This window comes from Salvelinus fontinalis, chromosome 23, assembly GCF_029448725.1.
Source record: "Salvelinus fontinalis isolate EN_2023a chromosome 23, ASM2944872v1, whole genome shotgun sequence".
NCBI classification, from domain to species: Eukaryota; Metazoa; Chordata; class Actinopteri; order Salmoniformes; family Salmonidae; genus Salvelinus; species Salvelinus fontinalis.
The window spans coordinates 24,368,436-24,387,887 of NC_074687.1; the positions used below are offsets into that span (position 1 = coordinate 24,368,436).

At 48.4% G+C, this 19,452-nt stretch overlaps 1 protein-coding gene across 2 annotated transcripts in view; it reads left to right on the forward strand.

The window, feature by feature from the left end:
* LOC129821061 (ubiquitin-conjugating enzyme E2 E3-like) overlaps positions 1-19,452 on the forward strand; it is a 51,549-nt gene that overhangs the window by 11,871 nt on the left and 20,226 nt on the right. For both annotated transcript variants that reach the window (XM_055878311.1, XM_055878310.1), the window contains exon 4: positions 19,101-19,233. In XM_055878311.1, the coding sequence (XP_055734286.1) occupies positions 19,101-19,233 (133 nt within the window). The remainder of the gene's footprint in view (positions 1-19,100; positions 19,234-19,452) is intronic.

The window sequence follows — 19,452 nt, forward strand, 5'->3', positions numbered from 1 at the left end:
TGTTCTCAACTGGCCTACCTGGTTAAATAAAGATGAAATAAAAATAACAAATAAATAAATAAAAACTGCTGTCCACTCCAGACCTTTTGTAAGGTACAACTGATGTCCACTCCAGTCCCTTCCTAAAGTAAAACTGCTGTCCACTCCAGTCCCTTCCTAAGGTAAAACTGATGTCCACTCCAGTCCCTTTGTAAGGTAAAACTGCTGTCCACTCCATTCCCTTCCTAAAGTTAAACTGCTGTCCACTCCATTCTCTTCCTAAAGTAAAACTGCTGTCCACTCCATTCCCTTCCTAAAGTAAAACTGCTGTCCACTCCATTCTCTTCCTAAAGTAAAACTGCTGTCCACTCCATTCCCTTCCTAAAGTAAAACTGCTGTCCACTCCAGTCCCTTTGTAAGGTAAAACTGCTGTCCACTCCAGTCCCTTCCTAAAGTAAAATTGCTGTCCACTCCATTCCCTTCCTAAAGTAAAACTGCTGTCCACTCCATTCCCTTCCTAAGGTAAAACTGCTGTCCACTCCATTCCCTTCCTAAAGTAAAACTGCTGTCCACTCCATTCTCTTCCTAAAGTAAAACTGCTGTCCACTCCATTCTCTTCCTAAAGTAAAACTGCTGTCCACTCCATTCTCTTCCTAAAGTAAAACTGCTGTCCACTCCAGTCCCTTCCTAAAGTAAAATTGCTGTCCACTCCATTCCCTTCCTAAAGTAAAACTGCTGTCCACTCCATTCCCTTCCTAAGGTAAAACTGCTGTCCACTCCATTCCCTTCCTAAAGTAAAACTGCTGTCCACTCCATTCTCTTCCTAAAGTAAAACTGCTGTCCACTCCATTCTCTTCCTAAAGTAAAACTGCTGTCCACTCCATTCTCTTCCTAAAGTAAAACTGCTGTCCACTCCAGTCCCTTCCTAAAGTAAAATTGCTGTCCACTCCAGTCCCTTTGTAAGGTAAAATTGCTGTCCACTCCAGTCTCGGCTCTTCCTTCCTCTCTGTAGTCTTTCTACATTCTCTGTGCTGGCTGCCTTTCAAACACACATTTACTCCTGAGATGACAGTAATACTATTTATCTGGCTGGACCTGCCCTGGCTGGCTGCTATCAGAGTCCCACTGGGGTTTGCTGTGGCACAAAATTACCCAGCAGAAACACACACACACCCTGTCTGCCCCGGTGCCTCATCAAACTGCCCTCTGCCCTTCCCACACCTCTCTACAGGGCGTTTCTCCACCTCCCCCCATTAATTATCACACACTTGATGTGTTGTTGAAGTGTGTTATGTTGTCTTTGTTGCCTCTGTTCTGAGTGATTCATTCAGCGTATTAGCGTCACCTGTGTGAGGCCTTGCTTTGCCTCTAATTAATTGTTTGTGAATGAATTACCCTTAGCTTGTCCCACAGGGGGACGAGGGTGTTTTACATTACAGTCTGACCTTCTGGCGAATGTCCTGTAGTCTGGGCCTGACTGTGACTGGACACTGGACAGGACTACAAGGTGGATCGCTATTATCCACACGTCTTCTGAAGTGGGCACCTACACACTTCCTCTCATTGACTTACAAATGGTGGAAACTCCTTCCAGCCAATACTTACACCAATCCTATACTTTTAAATCGATGATGGGGAGGGAGTGTGCAACTGCACACTTCAGGGGAAGGGTGTAGTATGAGGACCTAGCCTGGGTCAGTCACTTGCAGTAGCTCACCAACCTCTATCTCTCTTGTTAGTGTTACTGGATGACATCATCCTGTTTTAAAGGCTTACAAAAAGAGACTATCTAACCTGCATAATATAAATGAGTGAATCCTGATTGCTGTTTGGGGAATGTAATATGAAAGCCTTGGTTTTTCTTAAAGATAGATTCTTACTACTGCCTTGGATGGTATGTGAAGCCGGTCCTGCATTAGTTCCCCCAGACATGGTAAATATAGATAATGATTCTTTATCTCTATCATGCTTGTGCTCCCCCGCCCTTTAATCCCAATGGAGTATATCCCTAATGTAATTTGCTAGGCGGCTGGCCCCTTGCTCTGTCTGAATCCAGTGTCTCAGGAGTAGGCTTTCGGCTGGCTGTTCCTGGCTGCTCCTCTCCCTCCGCCCTCCCTACCCCCTCTACAGGGTCTCCTGAGTGAGCTGGCTGTCCCAGTATGATTCCCTTCCCCCTCCTCTCCTCAGAGCCCATTACTCTGATAAAACACGGAATAGAAGCCTTGTCGTGCCACGGCCGTTTGGCCTACACCCCCCCCACACACACACACACACACACACACACACACACACACACACACACACACACACACACACACACACACACACAGTCAGCGATTGGGTGCAGAGATGTAGCGGAGTCAGGCGCAGGACACAGGTTAGAGCAAAACAACTGAGTTTACTCAAATAAAACAAACAAGCAATATTCCAATAAGGAAAATACATACAAACTAACACCTACAACAAGGAGAGGGGCCGACTTCGGCGGAAGTCATGACAGTAGCCCCCGTTGACGCGCGGCTCCAGCAGCGCGCCGACACCGGCCTCGGGGACGACCCGGAGGACGGGATGCAGGGCGATCCGTGTGGAGACGGTGAAACTCCTGTAGCAATGAAGGATCTAGGATGTCCTCCACCGGCACCCAGCATCTCTCCTCCGAACCGTACCCCTCCCACTCCACGAGGTACTGAAGGCCCCTCGCCCGACGCCTTGAGTCCATGATGGCTCGCACAGTATACGTCGGGGCCCCCTCGATGTCCAGAGGGGTCGGAGGAAACTCCCGCACCTCAGACTGCTGGAGCGGACCAGCCACCACCGGCCTGATGAGAGACACATGGAACGAGGGGTTAATACAATAATCAGGGGGGAGTTGTAACCTATAACAAACCTTGTTCAGTCTCCTCAGGACTTTAAATGGCCCCACAAACCGCGGACCCAGCTTCCGGCAGGGCAGGTGAAGGGGCAGGTTTCGGGTCGAGAGCCAGACCCGATCGGAGCCTCACTGCGGTGGCGGTCGGCACTCGCCTTTTGCCTCCTGACGGCCCGTTGTATCCGCAGATGGGCAGCGTTCCATGTCTCCGCCGAGTGCCGAAACCATTCATCCACCGCAGGAGCCTCGATCTGGCTCTGATGCCATGGTGACAGCCCCGGATGATAACCCAGCACACACTGAAACGGTGATAGGTTGGTAGAGGAGTGGCGGAGGGAGTTTTGGGCCATCTCCGCCCAGGGGATGTAAACCGCCCACTCCCCCGGCCGGTCCTGGCAATAGGACCGCAGAAACCTACCCACATCCTGGTTGACCCTCTCCACCTGCCCGTTACTCTCGGGGTGGAAACCTGAGGTAAGGCTGACCGAGACCCCCAGGCGTTCCATTAACACCATCCAGACTCTAGACGTGAATTGGGGATCCCGATCAGAAACTATATCCTCAGGCACCCCATAGTGCCGGAATACGTGGGTGAACAGGGCCTCCGCAGTCTGTAGAGCCGTAGGGAAACCGGGCAAAGGAAGGAGATGGCAGGACTGAGAAAACCGATCCACAATGACCAGCATCGTGGTGTTACCCGGCGACGGGGGAAGATCCGTCACGAAATCCATCGATAGGTGTGACCACGGTTGTTGTGGAACGGGAAGGGGTTGTAATTTCCCTCTGGGCAGATGACCAGAGGAGGGTGACATGTGAGCCCAACAGCTCAAACGATCGCGGACATCAAACGGAACGTACAGGCGCCCAGCTGGACACTCAGGGGGAGTGGGCTTTGCACGTGACGCCCGCTCGATGTCCGCGTCCACCTCCCATACCACCGGTGCCACCAGGCGAGAAGCTGGAATTATGGGAGTGGGATCCGTGGACCGCTCCTCTGTATCATACAGCCGGGACAGTGCGTCTGCCTTAACGTTCTGGGAACCTGGTTTGTAGGATAGGGTGAAAACGAAGCGGGTGAAAAACATGGCCCACCTTGCCTGGAGAGGGTTCATTCTCCTCGCCGCCCGGATGTACTCCAGATTGCGGTGGTCAGTCCAAATGAGGAAAGGGTGTTTAGCCCCCTCAAGCCAATGCCTCCACGCCTTCAGAGCCTTGACAACAGCCAACAGCTCCCGGTCCCCCACATCATAGTTTCGCTCCGCCGGGCTGAGCTTCTTCGAAAAGAAAGCACAGGGGCAGAGCTTCGGTGGCGTACCCGAGCGCTGAGACAGCACAGCTCCTATCCCAGCCCCGGACGCGTCCACCTCTACTATGAATGCCAAGGAGGGATCAGGATGAGCCAGTACGGGAGCCGAGGTAAACAGAGCCTTCAGGTGACCAAAAGCCCTGTCCGCCCCAGCTGACCACTGCAGTCGCACCGGTCCCCCCTTCAGCAAGGAGGTAATGGGAGCCGCTACCTGACCAAAGCCCCGGATAAACCTCCGGTAGTAGTTGGCAAACCCTAAGAACTGCTGCACCTCCTTTACCGTGGTTGGAGTCGGCCAATTAAGCATTACGTCATTTTCCATCTCCACCCCTGATGCGGAAAAGCGGTACCCTAGGAAGGAGACGGACTGTTGGAAGAACAGACATTTCTCCGCCTTGACGTATAGGTCATGCTCCAACAGTCGACCAAGCACCCTGCGCACAAGGGACACATGCTCGGCACGGGTAGTGGAGTATATTAGAATGTCATCTATATAAACCACTACACCCTGCCTGTGCAGGTCCCTGAAAATCTCATCCACAAAGGATTGGAAGACTGATGGAGCATTCATTAACCCATACGGCATGACGAGGTACTCATAGTGCCCAGAAGTGGTACTAAATGCCGTCTTCCACTCATTCCCTCCCCGGATACGCACCAGGTTGTAAGCGCTCCTGAGGTCCAATTTTGTGAAGAAGCGCGCCCCGTGCAATGACTCTGTCATACTGGCGATGAGAGGTAGCGGGTAACTGTATTTTACCGTAATCTGATTTAAACCTCGATAGTCAATACACGGGCGTAAACCTCCATCCTTCTTCTTCACAAAAAAAGAAACTCGAGGAGACAGGTGAAGTGGAAGGCAGGTGAAGTAGAATGTATCCCTGTCCCAGAGATTCGGCAACATATGTTTCCATAGCCGCCGTCTCCTCCTGTGACAGAGGATACACGTGACTCCTGGGAAGTGCAGCGCCTACCTGGAGATTTATCGCACAATCCCCCTGTCGATGGGGTGGTAATTGAGTCGCCTTCTTTTCACAGAAGGCGAGTGCCAACTCGGCATATTCGGGGGAAATGTGCATGGTGGAAACCTGGTTTGGACTTTCCACCGTAGTGGCACCTAAGGAAACACCTACACACCTCCCTGAACACTGAACACCTCCCTTGAGAGCCCTCTGTTGGCACGAAATAATAGGATCATGAGAGGCCAACCAGGGAAGGCCCAACACAACAGGAAAAGCAGGAGAGTCGATCAGGAAGAGACTAATTCTCTCCTCGTGACCCCCCTGCGTTATCATAGTAATGGGAGCTGTGACCTCCCTAATTAGCCTCGACCCCCAAAGGACGACTATCTAAGGCATGTACAGGGAAGGGAACATCCACAGGAACAATAGGGATCCCTATCTATGTGCCAAGGAGCAGTCAATAAAGTTCCCAGCTGCGCCTGAATCTACTAGCGCCTTATGCTGGGAATGCGGGGAAAACTCAGGAAATTATATAGGTAACCACATGTGTGCAACAGGGGGCTCTGGGTGAGTTTTGTGCCTACTCACCTGGGATGACCCACCAGTGCTCCGCCTGCTACCTCGACTTCCTGGAGAACCACCCCAGCACCGACCAGCAGTGTGCCCTCTGCGGCCACAGCTGGTGCAGGGAATGGTCCCCCCTCCGGCCCCCCTCATAGCAGCCCCTCCCAACTCCATCGGTGTTGGATCCAAGGTGCTGGGAAATGGAACGGACGGACCCCGATCCGGACGTCTGCGGGAGGCCAACAGGTTATCCAGCCGGATAGACAAGTCCACCAGCTGGTCCAGGTTGAGAGTGGTGTCCCTGCAGGCTACGAACGTCCTCTCGTAAACTACACCTGTAGTGGTCGATCAGGGCCCGCTCATTCCATCCCGCACCAGCGGCCAGAGTTCTGAAGTCCAGTGCGAACTCCTGAGCGCTCCTCATCCCCTGTCTCAAATGGATCAATCGCTCTCCCGCCGCTCTCCCTTCAGGTGGATGATCAAAAACTTCTCTTCCCCAGATGGCGTTGGCCCACTCCAGGGCTTTTCCAGTCAGGCAGGAGATGAGGGCGCTCACTCTCTCGCGTCCCGAAGGGGCCGGCTGAACAGCTGCCAAGTAGAGCTCCACTCCAGCTGGAGTAGGAACCCCTGGCACCCGGCAGCTGCTCTGTCATACGCTCCCGGGAGCGAGAGCCGAATCCCAATGGGTCCTGACGATGGAGGGTTGGACATTGGTGTAGGTTGAGGTGCGGGCGGAGGTGATGATGTTGGATTCACAGGAAAGCCTCTCCCATCTGTCCATTGTTTGCAGCACGCGATCCATGGCTGTCCCGAGACTTTGTAACATGGTCGCGTGCTGCTGGACGCGCTCCTCTACTGGGAGAGAAGGGCTGGATGCACCTGCTGACTCCATTTGAAAGGTCCGTGATTCTGTCAGCGATTGGGTGCAGAGCTGTAGCGGAGTCAGGCGCAGGACACAGGTTAGAGCAAAACAACTGAGTTTACTCAATAAAACAAACAAGCAATATTCCAATAAGGAAAATACATACAAACTAACACCTACAACAACCACTAAGACACCAACAATCACGGACAGAAAAGAAAGGTATGCCAGAGGGTTAAATAAGGAACATGATTAGGGAATTGAAACCAGGTGTGTGTAATACAGACAAAACAAAACGAAAATGAAACATGGATCGGTGGTGACTAGAAAGCCGGTGACGTCGACCGCCGAACGCCGCCCGAACAAGGAGAGGGATCGACTTCGGTGGAAGTCGTGACACACACACACACACACACACACACACACACACACACACACACACACACACACACACACACACACACACACACACATAACCACCACAGTGCCCCTTCATGTCACAATGCCACTATGTGAGGGATAGGAAGGATAAAACGCTCATCACTTTGATCACAGCGATTTTCCCACCTTCACCTACTTGTGGCGTGTCTCATTTTCATTTAAAGGGACTATCAAGGCAAAACATTTGTGTTCCTTTTATAATCCCTCTCTCCCCTCTCGGCCCAACCTTGTTAGCCTATTAGTTTGGGTTTAGAGGTCAGGCCACACAGCACTTGGTAATGTTCTGTTGTTGATTTGTGTTAAAATGTTTCACTCACTGGTATTTTTCTTCTGTAATCAGGGTCCGTATTTACACAGCATCTCAGAGTAGGAGGGCTGATCCAGGATTAGTTTTGTCTTTCAGATCATAATAAATATGATTAAATAGACATGGAGGACCTGATCCTAGATCAGCATTCATACTCTGAGACGCTTTATAAATATGGGCTATGATCTGCTTTATACTTCTACTGACTGTAATGCTGTGCTCTGATAAGGCTCAGGCTGTCAGAGTGCACGCTATGTCTGCCTGACGAATCCACCTGTTTTGAGTCCCAAATCCACCTGTTTCGAGTCCCAAATCCACCTGTTTTGAGTCCCACACACACGCACACACACACACACACACACACACACACACACACACACATAAAGGGAAGACCAGCTACACAACGCGCCAGTCCAATTTGGTTAACCGTTTTTTTACTGCCTCGGTCCCTTTGAACCAGACAAAAGAGTCCTCATCCTGTCAAAGTGGCCTGTCAACAAGCTGCTCTCCACATCAGGCACTTGTTTTTGTCAACAAAGCCTGCCCGTTTCCTAGATTAGCATTTCTCTTCTGACTGTGTCCCAAATAGCACCCTATTCCCTATGTAGTGCACAACTTTTGACCTGGGCCCATTTGGGACGCAGGCTCCTCCCTCTCTGCCCCTGGCCCAGGAGATGCTGAGCTAGCTGACTCTAATCACAGACCCCCAGTAGGGATGCAGGGCTGTGGGTCGCGTCTGTCTCATCACAGTGTACCCGTCAATAGACCTGGGATGTGGTGGTGGTGTTGTTTGTATTTTAATCAGCAGTGGTTTGTCTTGTATGACATGCGCTCTGTGCTGTGCCCAACAAAAAGAGCTTCTGTATATCTGTCATTCCTGTTGTTTTCAAACACTGATTTGGATACTCAGCCCCTCTCCTTGTGTTGATGAGCTATATCTTCTCTGTGCTGTTTTCCTGTTAAGAGTGCATGAGACATGTTATTCTAGCAATATCTCATGAGTCAGAAATGACCTTGTCTTACTGAAAAGCATCTCATTCACAACAGATACAGTACTCTGTGTAAACTTTTCTTTTCATGTTATTGTGTCTATTTTGGATGAAGAGTAGGGCCAGGTTTGAAAAAGGACTTGGCAGCTGTCAGAAACAGAAATGTCACAGTCTGCTTACTGATTTTAAAATGTTTTCATGAGAGTTGTAACAAGTAGAAATTACATTTTCCTCCTGAAATAAATGGACACCTTCATAGATGGTGGAGAGGAGAGAAGAGCTGTTACAGGATACATTGTGGTTTGTCCTCCACCTTCTTTGTTGAAATCAGAGTTTAATTAGGACTTTATAAACACAACACCACAAGAAGCGTTTCATTTGTGTAAACATCCATGTCAGGCCTCAAACAGAACAGTGTTTTGAAGTGCTACGTTTCTCCACTTTGTAGTGTCTCTGTCTCTGTCTCTGTCTCTGTCTCTGTCTCTGTCTCTGTCTCTCTCTCTGTCTCTGTCTCTGTCTCTGTCTCTGTCTCTGTCTCTGTCTCTGTCTCTGTCTCTGTCTCTGTCTCTCTCTCTCTCTCTCTCTCTGTCTCTGTCTCTCTCTCTCTCTCTCTCTCTCTCTCTCTGTCTCTCTCTCTCTCTCTCTCTCATTGTATCATAGTCAGAGGAGATGAATAGAGCTGCTCTCTTTCATGACTGTCTGCCTTGTCATAATCCACAATTAAATGTCTTGGCAGATCCCTTAGCAACAGGTCTTACCAGAGAGAGAGAGAAAGGGCAGCTTTGTAGCCCAGCTACACACATGCATGCACAAACACACACACAAAGGCAATACCTCGTCAGGGATGATTCATCTCTCAGTTGGTCTCCTCTGCTCCTCTGCAGATCCCACCTCCTCAGTCCTTTCCTGGGACATATATTATAGAAGCACTGCTATCCTAGTCTTCAATGTCCTGGTTGTCTAGTGGTTAAAAGCGTTGGGCCAGTAACCAAAAGGTTGCTGGTTTGAATCCTGGAGCCGGCTAGGCGGAAATCTGCCGGTGTGCCCTTGAGCAAGGCACTTCATCGTAATTGCTCCTGTAAGTGGCTCTGGATAAGTGCGTTAGCTAAAATGTAAATGTAATGGTATGATTTGATTGTGTGTTGGTTTATCTTGTAGTAGTGGATGTATGACAAATCATAATCATGAATGTATTACTCTCCCAGGGCTTTTTAAAAAGGGTTCATGTTTACTTAAAAGCATGAAACTGTGTTGTGTTTGTTGACTAGTGTGTGATTGTACTGTATCGTGTTGTTCTGGGCTGGCATGATGCTCTCAGCATAACTTAAAGCTCTACTATAATACACCACATACGATGCTTATTTTTCTCTCTCTGCACTAAATACTCTGTCACTGCAGAGAGACAGCCACCTCAGAAACCACTTCCTGCTTTGTGTTTCAGAATAGCACCAGACAGTGTTGCTCATTCACCATGTTTGTAACTGGAAGGATCTGGGTTGTAGAGCAAAGTGTTAGAGGTAATAACAGAGATTTTGCACCATGCTTTGTAAGATTGACTATGCTTGAAGAATTCCCCTAAGACCCACTTCAGAATTTACACCTTTCCTACGCACTTCTCAGTAGTTAGTACTCAGACTTACCTTATGATGGTGCATAACGGACTTTGCAGGCTGAATACATTTATTTAAACCGCTGAAAAGAGAGAGAGAGAGAGAGAGAGAGAGAGAGCGCGAGAGAGAGAGAGAGCGAGAGAGAGAGAGCGCGAGAGAGAGAGAGAGAGAGCGCGAGAGAGCGCGAGAGAGAGAGAGAGAGAGACAGAGAGAGAGAGAGAGAGATATGTGGTGCTGATGTTTAGACCGAGGTAGGTATAAGGTGTCTAGATGGAATTTGTAGTTCTCTCTCTCTCTGGTTGGAGTCATTAAAACTCGTTTTTCAACCACTCTACACATTTCTTGTTAACAAACTATAGTTTTTCACCTTGTGACCTGCTTTTTAAATTATATGAACAAAAAATATTCAATTTCATTTGGAACGGCAAGCCAGACCTCTCACTAAAGGCATCAGTCATACAAAAGTTATACTTAAATCCAAACTGGTTCTCTAGTAAATTGGTAGGCATGTCTCATCCCATCCCAAAATTCTTGCAACCAATTGTCAGGACCCGGTGTGAGAAAGTCACTAATAAAATCGGCAGAACCCAGAAGATGAGGCAGACACAGCAGTACTAGAGACGGTGGTTTAATCAAAGGAACGATCTTCCGGCAAAAATATAAATCCACAACGTCCAAAACAAAAGCCAAGAGACAAAAATAGATATCTTCCAAAATATAAAGAAAATCCACAAAGTGGTAAGAACAGCAAGGGAAAAAACAAACCTCAAAAGACTAATCCAAAATAAACAAGAACAATACCAGAGAACCTCTGGAAACTCCAACAAGAGAAAAAGTTAACAGCGGGGCTGGGGCTGGGTGCTAACGTACAAACACTGAGCAAAGAACTGAGGAACACACAGGGTTTAAATACTAACAAGGAACACACAGGTGCAAACAATAATAGAGCAAGGAAAAAACAAAAGGTTCAAAAAAGGTGCAATGGGGACATCTAGTGACATAAACCAGAACAGTCCTGGCCAAAACCTGACAGAATCCCCCTCCTAGGAACGGCTCCTGACGTTCCTACCAGCCTTCTCAGGGTGGAGGGCCCTGAACTGACGAATTAGGTCAGGGTCCAGTATGTCCTTGGCAGGAACCCAGGAGCGCTCCTCGGGACCGTAGCCTTCCTAGTCCACCAGAAACTGCCAGGACCGCTGCACCCGGCGGGAATCCAGTATCCGGTGGACGGTATAAGCCGACTGGCCTCCGATGACACGGGGCGGAGGGGGAGGTCTGCCTGCCGGGATAAGGGGAGAAAAAACAACAGGTTTTAATAAAGAAATGTGAAATGTTGGATTGATCTTAAGGGATCTGGGTAAGTGCAGACGAAAAGTAACGGGATTGACTCTCCTGGCAATCTTAAAGGGACCGATGAATCTCTGGGACAGCTTGCGAGACTCCACCCGTAGCGGTAAGTTTTTTGTTGAGAGCCATACTCTCTGGCCGGGGTATAGGGTAGGACCGGGACGGCGACGTCTGTTGGCTTGTCGCTGGTACTGCTGTGAGGAACGCAGAAGATGAAGACGGGCCTTCTTCCACGTAAGCCGACAGCGTCTGATGAACCTCGAGGCTGAAGGCACTCTGACTTCTGCCTCCTGGTCCGGGAACAATAGAGGGGCATAGCCAAACTGACACTCGTGCGGGGATATACCAGTGGAGGAGGAGCACAAGGTGTTGTGCGCGTACTCGGCCCAAACAATGGAGGATGACCATGTGGACGGGTTGTTGGAAACCATACATCTGAGGGTGGTTTCCAGCTCCTGATTCATCCTCTCGGTTTGGCCGTTGGACTCCGGATGGTACCCTGAAGATAAACTGGCCGTGGCCCCTATGAGTTGGCAGAATGCCTTCCAAAACCTTGAGGCGAACTGGGGAACTCTGTCGGAAACCATATCTTGCGGAATGCCAAAGACTCAGAACACATGGTTAATCACCAACTCAGCTGTTTCCTTGGCGGAAGGTAATTTGGTCAAGGGAACAAACCTGGCCGCCTTAGAAAACCTGTCGATGATGACTAGGATAGTAGTATTACCATGGGACGGAGGAAGGCCAGTAATAAAGTCCAACGAGATATGGGACCAGGGTCGGTGGGGAATAGATAAGGGGTGAAGGAGTCTTTGAGGGCGGATGTGAGAAGATTTGCCCTGGCAGCACACGGAACAGGCCTTGACGAAAGTGGCAACGTCTTCTTTTATGGTGGGCCACCAGAACTTACGCTGGATGAACTCCAAGGTGCGACCTACGCCCGGGTGACAGGTGAGGCGAGAGGAGTGCCCCCACAGAAGGACTTGGGACCTAGCTGCCTTGGGAACAAACAACCGATTGGCAGGACCTCCTCCGGGACCCGGTTCAATGGCTTGAGCTTGTTTCACGGTATCCTCCACTTGCCACGAGATCGGAGCCACGATCTTAGCGGCAGGAAGGACAGTCATGTCAGTATCTTCTCGAATGGCAGGAGAGTAGATTCGTGACAAGGCGTCCGGTTTGAGATTCTTCGACCCGGGTCTATAGGTGAGGATAAACTGGAATCGGCTGAAGAAAAGAGACCATCGAGCTTGTCTGGAGTTCATCCGCTTCGCCTGCTGGATAAACTCCAGATTTTTGTGGTCCGTAAGCACTTGAAACGGTTGAGAAGCCCCCTCGAGCCAGTGTCTCCATTCCTTCAATGCCATCTTAACCGCTAGGAGTTCACGATCCCCCACATCGTAATTCCTCTCGGCCGGGGTAAGCCGGTGAGAGAAGAAGGCGCAAGGATGAAGCCTCTTGTCTTCACCCCTCTGAGACAGGACAGCTCCAACACCAACCTCTGATGCATATACCTCCACCACAAAAGGTTCATTCGCCGTCGGTAGTGTCAGGATGGGAGCAGAGAGGATGCGCTGCTTGAGTCCTTGGAAGGCCGTCTCAGCTTCTCTTCCCCACAGAAACCTTGTGTTGCCACCCTTGGTTACAGCTGAGAGTGGGGCTGCCACCGAGCTGAAGTTCTTGATGAACTTGCGGTAAAAGTTAGTGAAGCCCAGGAAACGCTGAACTTCCTTAACGGACTTGGGGGTGGGCCAATCCGCTACCACCCCTACCTTCTTGGGGTCCATCTGGACTCGACCGGGTTCCACTACAAATCCCAGGAATTGTACTCGAGAGGAATGGAATTCACACTTCTCAGGCTTAACGTACAAATGGCTGTCTAGGAGGCGTTTGAGCACTTGTCTGACATGCTTAGTGTGTTCTTGAAGGGAGCTCGAAAAGATGAGGATGTCATCCAGGTAAACAAACACGAAAATGTTAAGCATATCCCTAAGCACATCGTTTATGAGCGCTTGGAACACAGCCGGGGCGTTGGTCAGGCCGAAGGGCATCACCAAGTATTTGTAGTGACCAGTAGGCGTGTTGAAAGCGGTCTTCCACTCGTCACCGGGTTTGATCCGCACAAGATGGTATGCGTTCCGTAGGTCAAGCTTAGTGAAGACCACTGCTTCCTGGAGCAGCTCAAAGGCTGTGGCCATAAGGGGTAGCGGGTAGCGGTTACGGACGGTTATGGCATTAAGTCCCCGGTAGTCGATGCAAGGACGTAATCCACCGTCTTTTTTGGCCACAAAGAAAAACCCTGCTCCTGCCGGCGAGGTGGATGGACGCATGAGGCCTGCTGCCAGAGCGTCCTTGATGTAGGTATCCATAGCAGCTCGTTCGGGAGGAGATAGGGAAAAGATCCGACCCCTGGGGGGGCAGGTGCCCGGAAACAGGTCGATGGGGCAATCGTAAGGTCTATGGGGTGGTAGTTTGGTGGCCCTCTGTTTGCTAAATACCGGTTTGAGGTCATGGTAACACTCGGGAACTCGGGACAGGTCGATGGATTCTAGAGACTCGGGAGGAGAACTCGGGGAACTTGGGAAGATACAAGTGGCTTGGCACGTAGGACCCCACTGCTTGATAGTGCCCACAGACCAGTCGATGTGAGGGTTATGGCTGTGAAGCCAGGGGTATCCAAGGACGAGAGGGAACTCGGAACACGAGGTCAGATGAAAGTTCATTACTTCCTGGTGTTGGGAAATTGAAAGTAGCAAGGGGGTAGTGACACGAGTCACAAGTCCAGATCCCAAAGGGCTTCCATCCAACGTAGTAACCCTTATGGGATCACTTAGAGGTTCAGAGGGAACGCCATTCTCCTTCGCCCAGACACCATCCATGGAGTTACCTGCGGCTCCAGAGTCTACCAAGGCTTGAAGGGGAAGCTCGTGGTTGTCCCAGGAAAGGGTAACTGGAATGAGCAGGCGGGAGTTGGATGGATGGGAGGAGGTTATGTTTCCCGTTACAGTCCTCCCAGGCCTACACGGGAGAGTGCGTTTTCCCTGGAGCCCAGGACACGTGGAGAGGAAATGGCCCGGTTTGCCGCAATATAGACAGCATCGCTCCCTCATCCGGCGGTCTCTCTCAACCTGGGAGATGCGTCCAACCTGCATGGGTTCCGGTGGAGTCAGCGAGGATAAAGGTGGAGACTCGGAGCTGGAACCGATAGGAGCTAGGGTGAGAGATCTACGGTTGAGCTCTCTCTCTTTTAGACGCTGGTATATGCGTGAAGCCAACTTGATCAGGGACTCGAGGTTGTCCGGTGGTTCCCGAGTGGCCAGTTCATCTTGGATGGTGTCGGAAAGACCCTTCAAAAAGCACACTGTGAGCGCCTCGTCGTTCCAGCCACTCGCTGCTGCCACCGTGCGGAACTGGATGGCATAGTCCGTCACGCTGCGCCGACCTTGGCGGAGAGTTAGGAGCTGTTTGGCTGAGTCAGGACCGCTGGTGGGATCTTGAAACACGCGCTTGAATTCTTCAGCAAAGGTAGAGTAGCTGGCACAGCAGGGACTTTGGGCATCCCACATAGCAGTAGCCCAGGCTAGGGCTTTTTCCGACAGCAGGGTGATGATATATGCTATCTTGGACCGGTCGGTGGGAAACGACGAGGGTTGCAGCTCGAAAGAGAGAGAACATTGGGTGAAAAACCCCTTACAAACACTCGGATCACCTGAGAACCGTTGGGGAGGCGGCAGACGAGGTTCAGCCAGGGGGTTAACTGCCACGGGCACTTGAATCTGATGAACTGGAGCAGAAGCGGTTGCAGGGGAAAGTTGATCAGAAATCTGCTTTATGGAAGTCATCATCTCCGACAGAAGTTGAGAATGTCCAGCCAGTAAGACCTCTTGCTGAATCAGAGCAGCTTCGTGACGTTGGACAGTCCCCTCGTGGTGGGACAGCATGGGAAAAAAAATCCTGGGTACTGGCTGCCTCTGGGTTCATTATAATGGCTCAGTGTTTCTGTCAGGACCCGGTGTGAGAAAGTCACTAATAAAATCGGCAGAACCCAGAAGATGAGGCAGACACAGCAGTACTAGAGACGGTGGTTTAATCAAAGGAAAGATCTTCCAGCAAAAATATAAATCCACAACGTCCAAAACAAAAGCCAAGAGACAAAAATAGATATCTTCCAAAATATAAAGAAAATCCACAAAGTGGTAAGAACAGCAAGGGAAAAAACAAACCTCAAAAGACTAATCCAAAATAAACAAGAACAATACCAGAGAACCTCTGGAAACTCCAACAAGAGAAAAAGTTAACAGCGGGGCTGGGGCTGGGTGCTAACGTACAAACACTGAGCAAAGAACTGAGGAACACACAGGGTTTAAATACTAACAAGGAACACACAGGTGCAAACAATAATAGAGCAAGGAAAAAACAAAAGGTTCAAAAAAGGTGCAATGGGGACATCTAGTGACATAAACCAGAACAGTCCTGGCCAAAACCTGACACCAATAGAATGTTATATATGGGGGATACAATATTCCCAGCTCTGCAGCAGCTTCCCAGCTCCTCAGTTTGCTGTGAAGCTCTGGACTGGGAACTGTCGCAGGAAGCCTGGTGCGTGGGGCTGGCACTGGTAATACCGGACTGGTGACACGCACTTCAGGGCGAGTGCAGGGAGCAGGCACAGGACGTACCGGACTGGAGAGGTGCACTGGAGGCCTGGTGCGTGGAGCTGGCACAGGGCGTGCTGGGCTGTGGAGGCGTACTGGAGACCTGGTGCGTATAGCCGACATCAATGGTACCGGTTCGATGACGCACCTCGTATGGCAAGTGCGAGGAGCTGGCACAGGACGTGCTGGGCTGTGAAGGCGCACTGGAGACCTGGTGTGTATAGCCGGCATCAATTGTCCCGGAACTTTAACACACTTCGCACGGCAAGTGCGAGGAGCTGGCACAGGATTTACCGGGCTGTGAAGGTGAACTGGAGACCTGGTGCGTATAGCCGGCCTCAATTGTACCGGAACTTTAACACACTTCTCAGGACGAGTACTCGGTTACTCCAGCTTTGTCAGGAGGAATGGGCCAAAATTCGCCCAACTTATTGTGGGAAGCTTGTGGAAGGCTTCCCGAAACGTTTGACCCAAGTTAAACAATTTAAAGGCAATGCTACCAAGTACTAATTGAGTGTATGTAAACTTCTGACCCACTGGGAATGTGATGAAAGAAATAAAAGCTGAAATAAATCATTGTCTCTACTATTTTTCTGACATTTCACATTCTTAAAATAATGTGGTGATCCTAACTGACCTAAGACAGGGAATTTTTACTATGATTAAATGTCAGGAATTGTGAAAAACTGAGTTTAAATGTATTTGGCTAAGGTGTATGTAAACTTCCGACTTCAACTGTATATGAAAAATAAAAATCCCTGTCTTAGGTCAGTTAGGATCACCACTTCATTTTAAGATTGTGAAATGTCAGAATAATAGTAGAGAGAATGATTTATTTCAGCTTTTTATCAGAAGCTTCTAAAGCAATGACAGCATTTTCTGGAATTTTCCAAGCTTTTTAAAGGCACAGTCAACTTAGTGTATGTAAACTTCTTACCCACTGGAATTGTGATACAGTGAATTATAAGTGAAATAATCTGTCTGTAAACAATTGTTGGAAAAATTACTTGTGTCATGCACAAAGTAGATGTCCTAACCGACTTGCCAAAGCTATAGTTTGTTAACATGACATTTGTGGAGTGGTTGAACAACGGGTTTTAATGACTCCAACCTAAGTGTATGTAAACTTCCGACTTCAATTGTATATCTATATATCTCAAGGCTACTGACAGACATGTTGGTGGAGTGTGTGTGTGCTTGTGTACGTGAGAGCGTGCTCGTGTGTGATGTCTTTTTATCACATGGTAATGGAGCTGAGGGTGAGGAGTGAGGACAGTGTAGATAATTGTCTGTCAGCTCAAGGCAGCATCCACTAGGGCTGTGGTGGTCATGAAATTTTGTTAGCCGGTGATTGTCAAGCAAATAACTCACAGTCTCACGGTAATTGCCTGTTAATTAACATAAACACATTTAGCATCTCCTGGCCTCTATGCATAGCCTACAAGCCGATGATGCTGACCTTTGGAACATCAACATTTAAAAGTCTAATAAATCCATGTAATATAGCCTACACCTTCACAATAAATCCATTATTTCTTTTAGACAGGTCTGAAGAAACATATGAAGAAAATGTTGTCTATTTCAGAAGGACAGAATAGTATACTCTAAGTTATCCTTATGTTAAGCCCTGTTCTGGCAATGCCATATGGTTGTGGGCTGCACTAGTTCATTTAGCAGACAAGATTTGCTTAGAATACTGTGGCATTCTTTTATAATATGAAGAATACAATTGAACAAAGCTTAATAAAATAGAAAGGATATTTTCTCCAAACTATTTGAGGGATTGCGCTCATGCGGCTGTTCTGTGTTGAGCAGTTAACAAAGAAACAGGTCCTCCTATAGAGTTATTTATGCAACTTTAGTTGTGATACAAATGTTGGGCTATTTGTTTAGATTTTTCATACATTCTAAGGCTTCTTGTCGAATTCCGAGGCGCATATTGAAGATGGTGACATATATTGAAGAACTGTCCAGATTTACTTTTCGTCAACCAACAAGATGAGCAGGCCTAATGAACAGCAAAAGCACTAGCCTATATCAATCTACTATTCCCCACGGTAAAAAAAGTTGGCCTATTCTATTCTGTGATAGGAACACATATTTCAAACAGAGTCTGGGACAGTTGTGGGATGCGATAGATCACAAATTAATACAACCACTAGCGTCAATTGTTTAAAAAAAAGCAATGACGCTGACGCGACAGATCAGAACATTTAGCTTAAAATGTTGATGAACTATTATGCTATTTCTTCACATTATAAGCACAGCAATGCGCACATGGTAGTAGCCTATAAGCGTGAATGTTCCAAAATGTACTCAATTAGCGGGAAACACCATTATCAAAAGTGACTGCAAATGCAATTATGCATGTAATGCTTTTATTATAAAGGTGCATTTTTATGGTGAAAATTATCTTCCCCAAACTTGAAACTCACATGGGCAAGCTGGGCATCATTCACAAGTGATAATATATAATTCACAAGTGATAGGCCAATATTGTCACCCATCAGACAATTCTTGATTTAATCTTGTCTTTTATATATACAAAATCTGTATATGAGAAATTAGTTTTGATATGGAATTGACAATTATCATGCACCTGTCTCGAAACAGGGGCTGGGGGAAAAAGTCATCTACTGTATGCACTTAAATAGAGAATGGAGGACGCTTGTCCCATGGTTCATTTTTATGCCAGCCAGGTAGGCTATACTCCTGTTGTAAATATAAGCAATGTGCTTAATATTTGGAGAATGAGAAATATGATAAATAAATATAGTAGGCCTAGCCTATAGAAAGCTGCTGGGATCCTCCTCTTTTTAACAGACTGCCTTCATGACTCTTGAACGCCAGTGTGGTGGTAATACAGTCACCGTACCAGCCCTAGCCTCCACCCCCTCATTCGCCTGGGTGCTACATTAACACATAGCTATCTCTCCTGCTTCTACAGCCTATTCAGGCAGAGCCTTGCACCTCTTACTCTCCCCTTTATATCTATTTAAAAGGGCCTGGAGGAGTGATGGGGGTCTCTAACTGAGGAACTGAGGTGTAATAGGTAGCAACAGGGTACAAAAAGTCAAGTTACGAAAAAAAAGATACCTGCACATTATTGAATTCTTCCAAAGTTTTATTGAGTGCAACGTTTATACCTGAAAGTCAAAAATAATAAAGTGTTTCACTCACTCTGTGCTGTTGTCTTTGTTTGTTTGCAGTGCGGGACCCAAAGGAGACAACATCTATGAATGGAGATCCACCATCTTAGGACCACCAGGCTCTGTGTACGAGGGAGGGGTCTTCTTCTTAGATATCACCTTCTCATCCGACTACCCCTTCAAGCCACCAAAGGTATTGTATACTTTAATCACTTGCTTTATAGGTTTAGAGGTCGGAGTATTAACAGTTAACAGCTCAGTAACATGGCCCACATGGCTCTTTTCAAAAGTAGTGCACTAAGTAGGGAATAGGGTGTAATTTTGTACGCAGCCTCTGTCTGCAGCTAGTCCTCTATCGTTCTTCATGGAGGTAGAGCAGTTTGCTGAGGTCATCAGTTGAAACCTTGAGGCT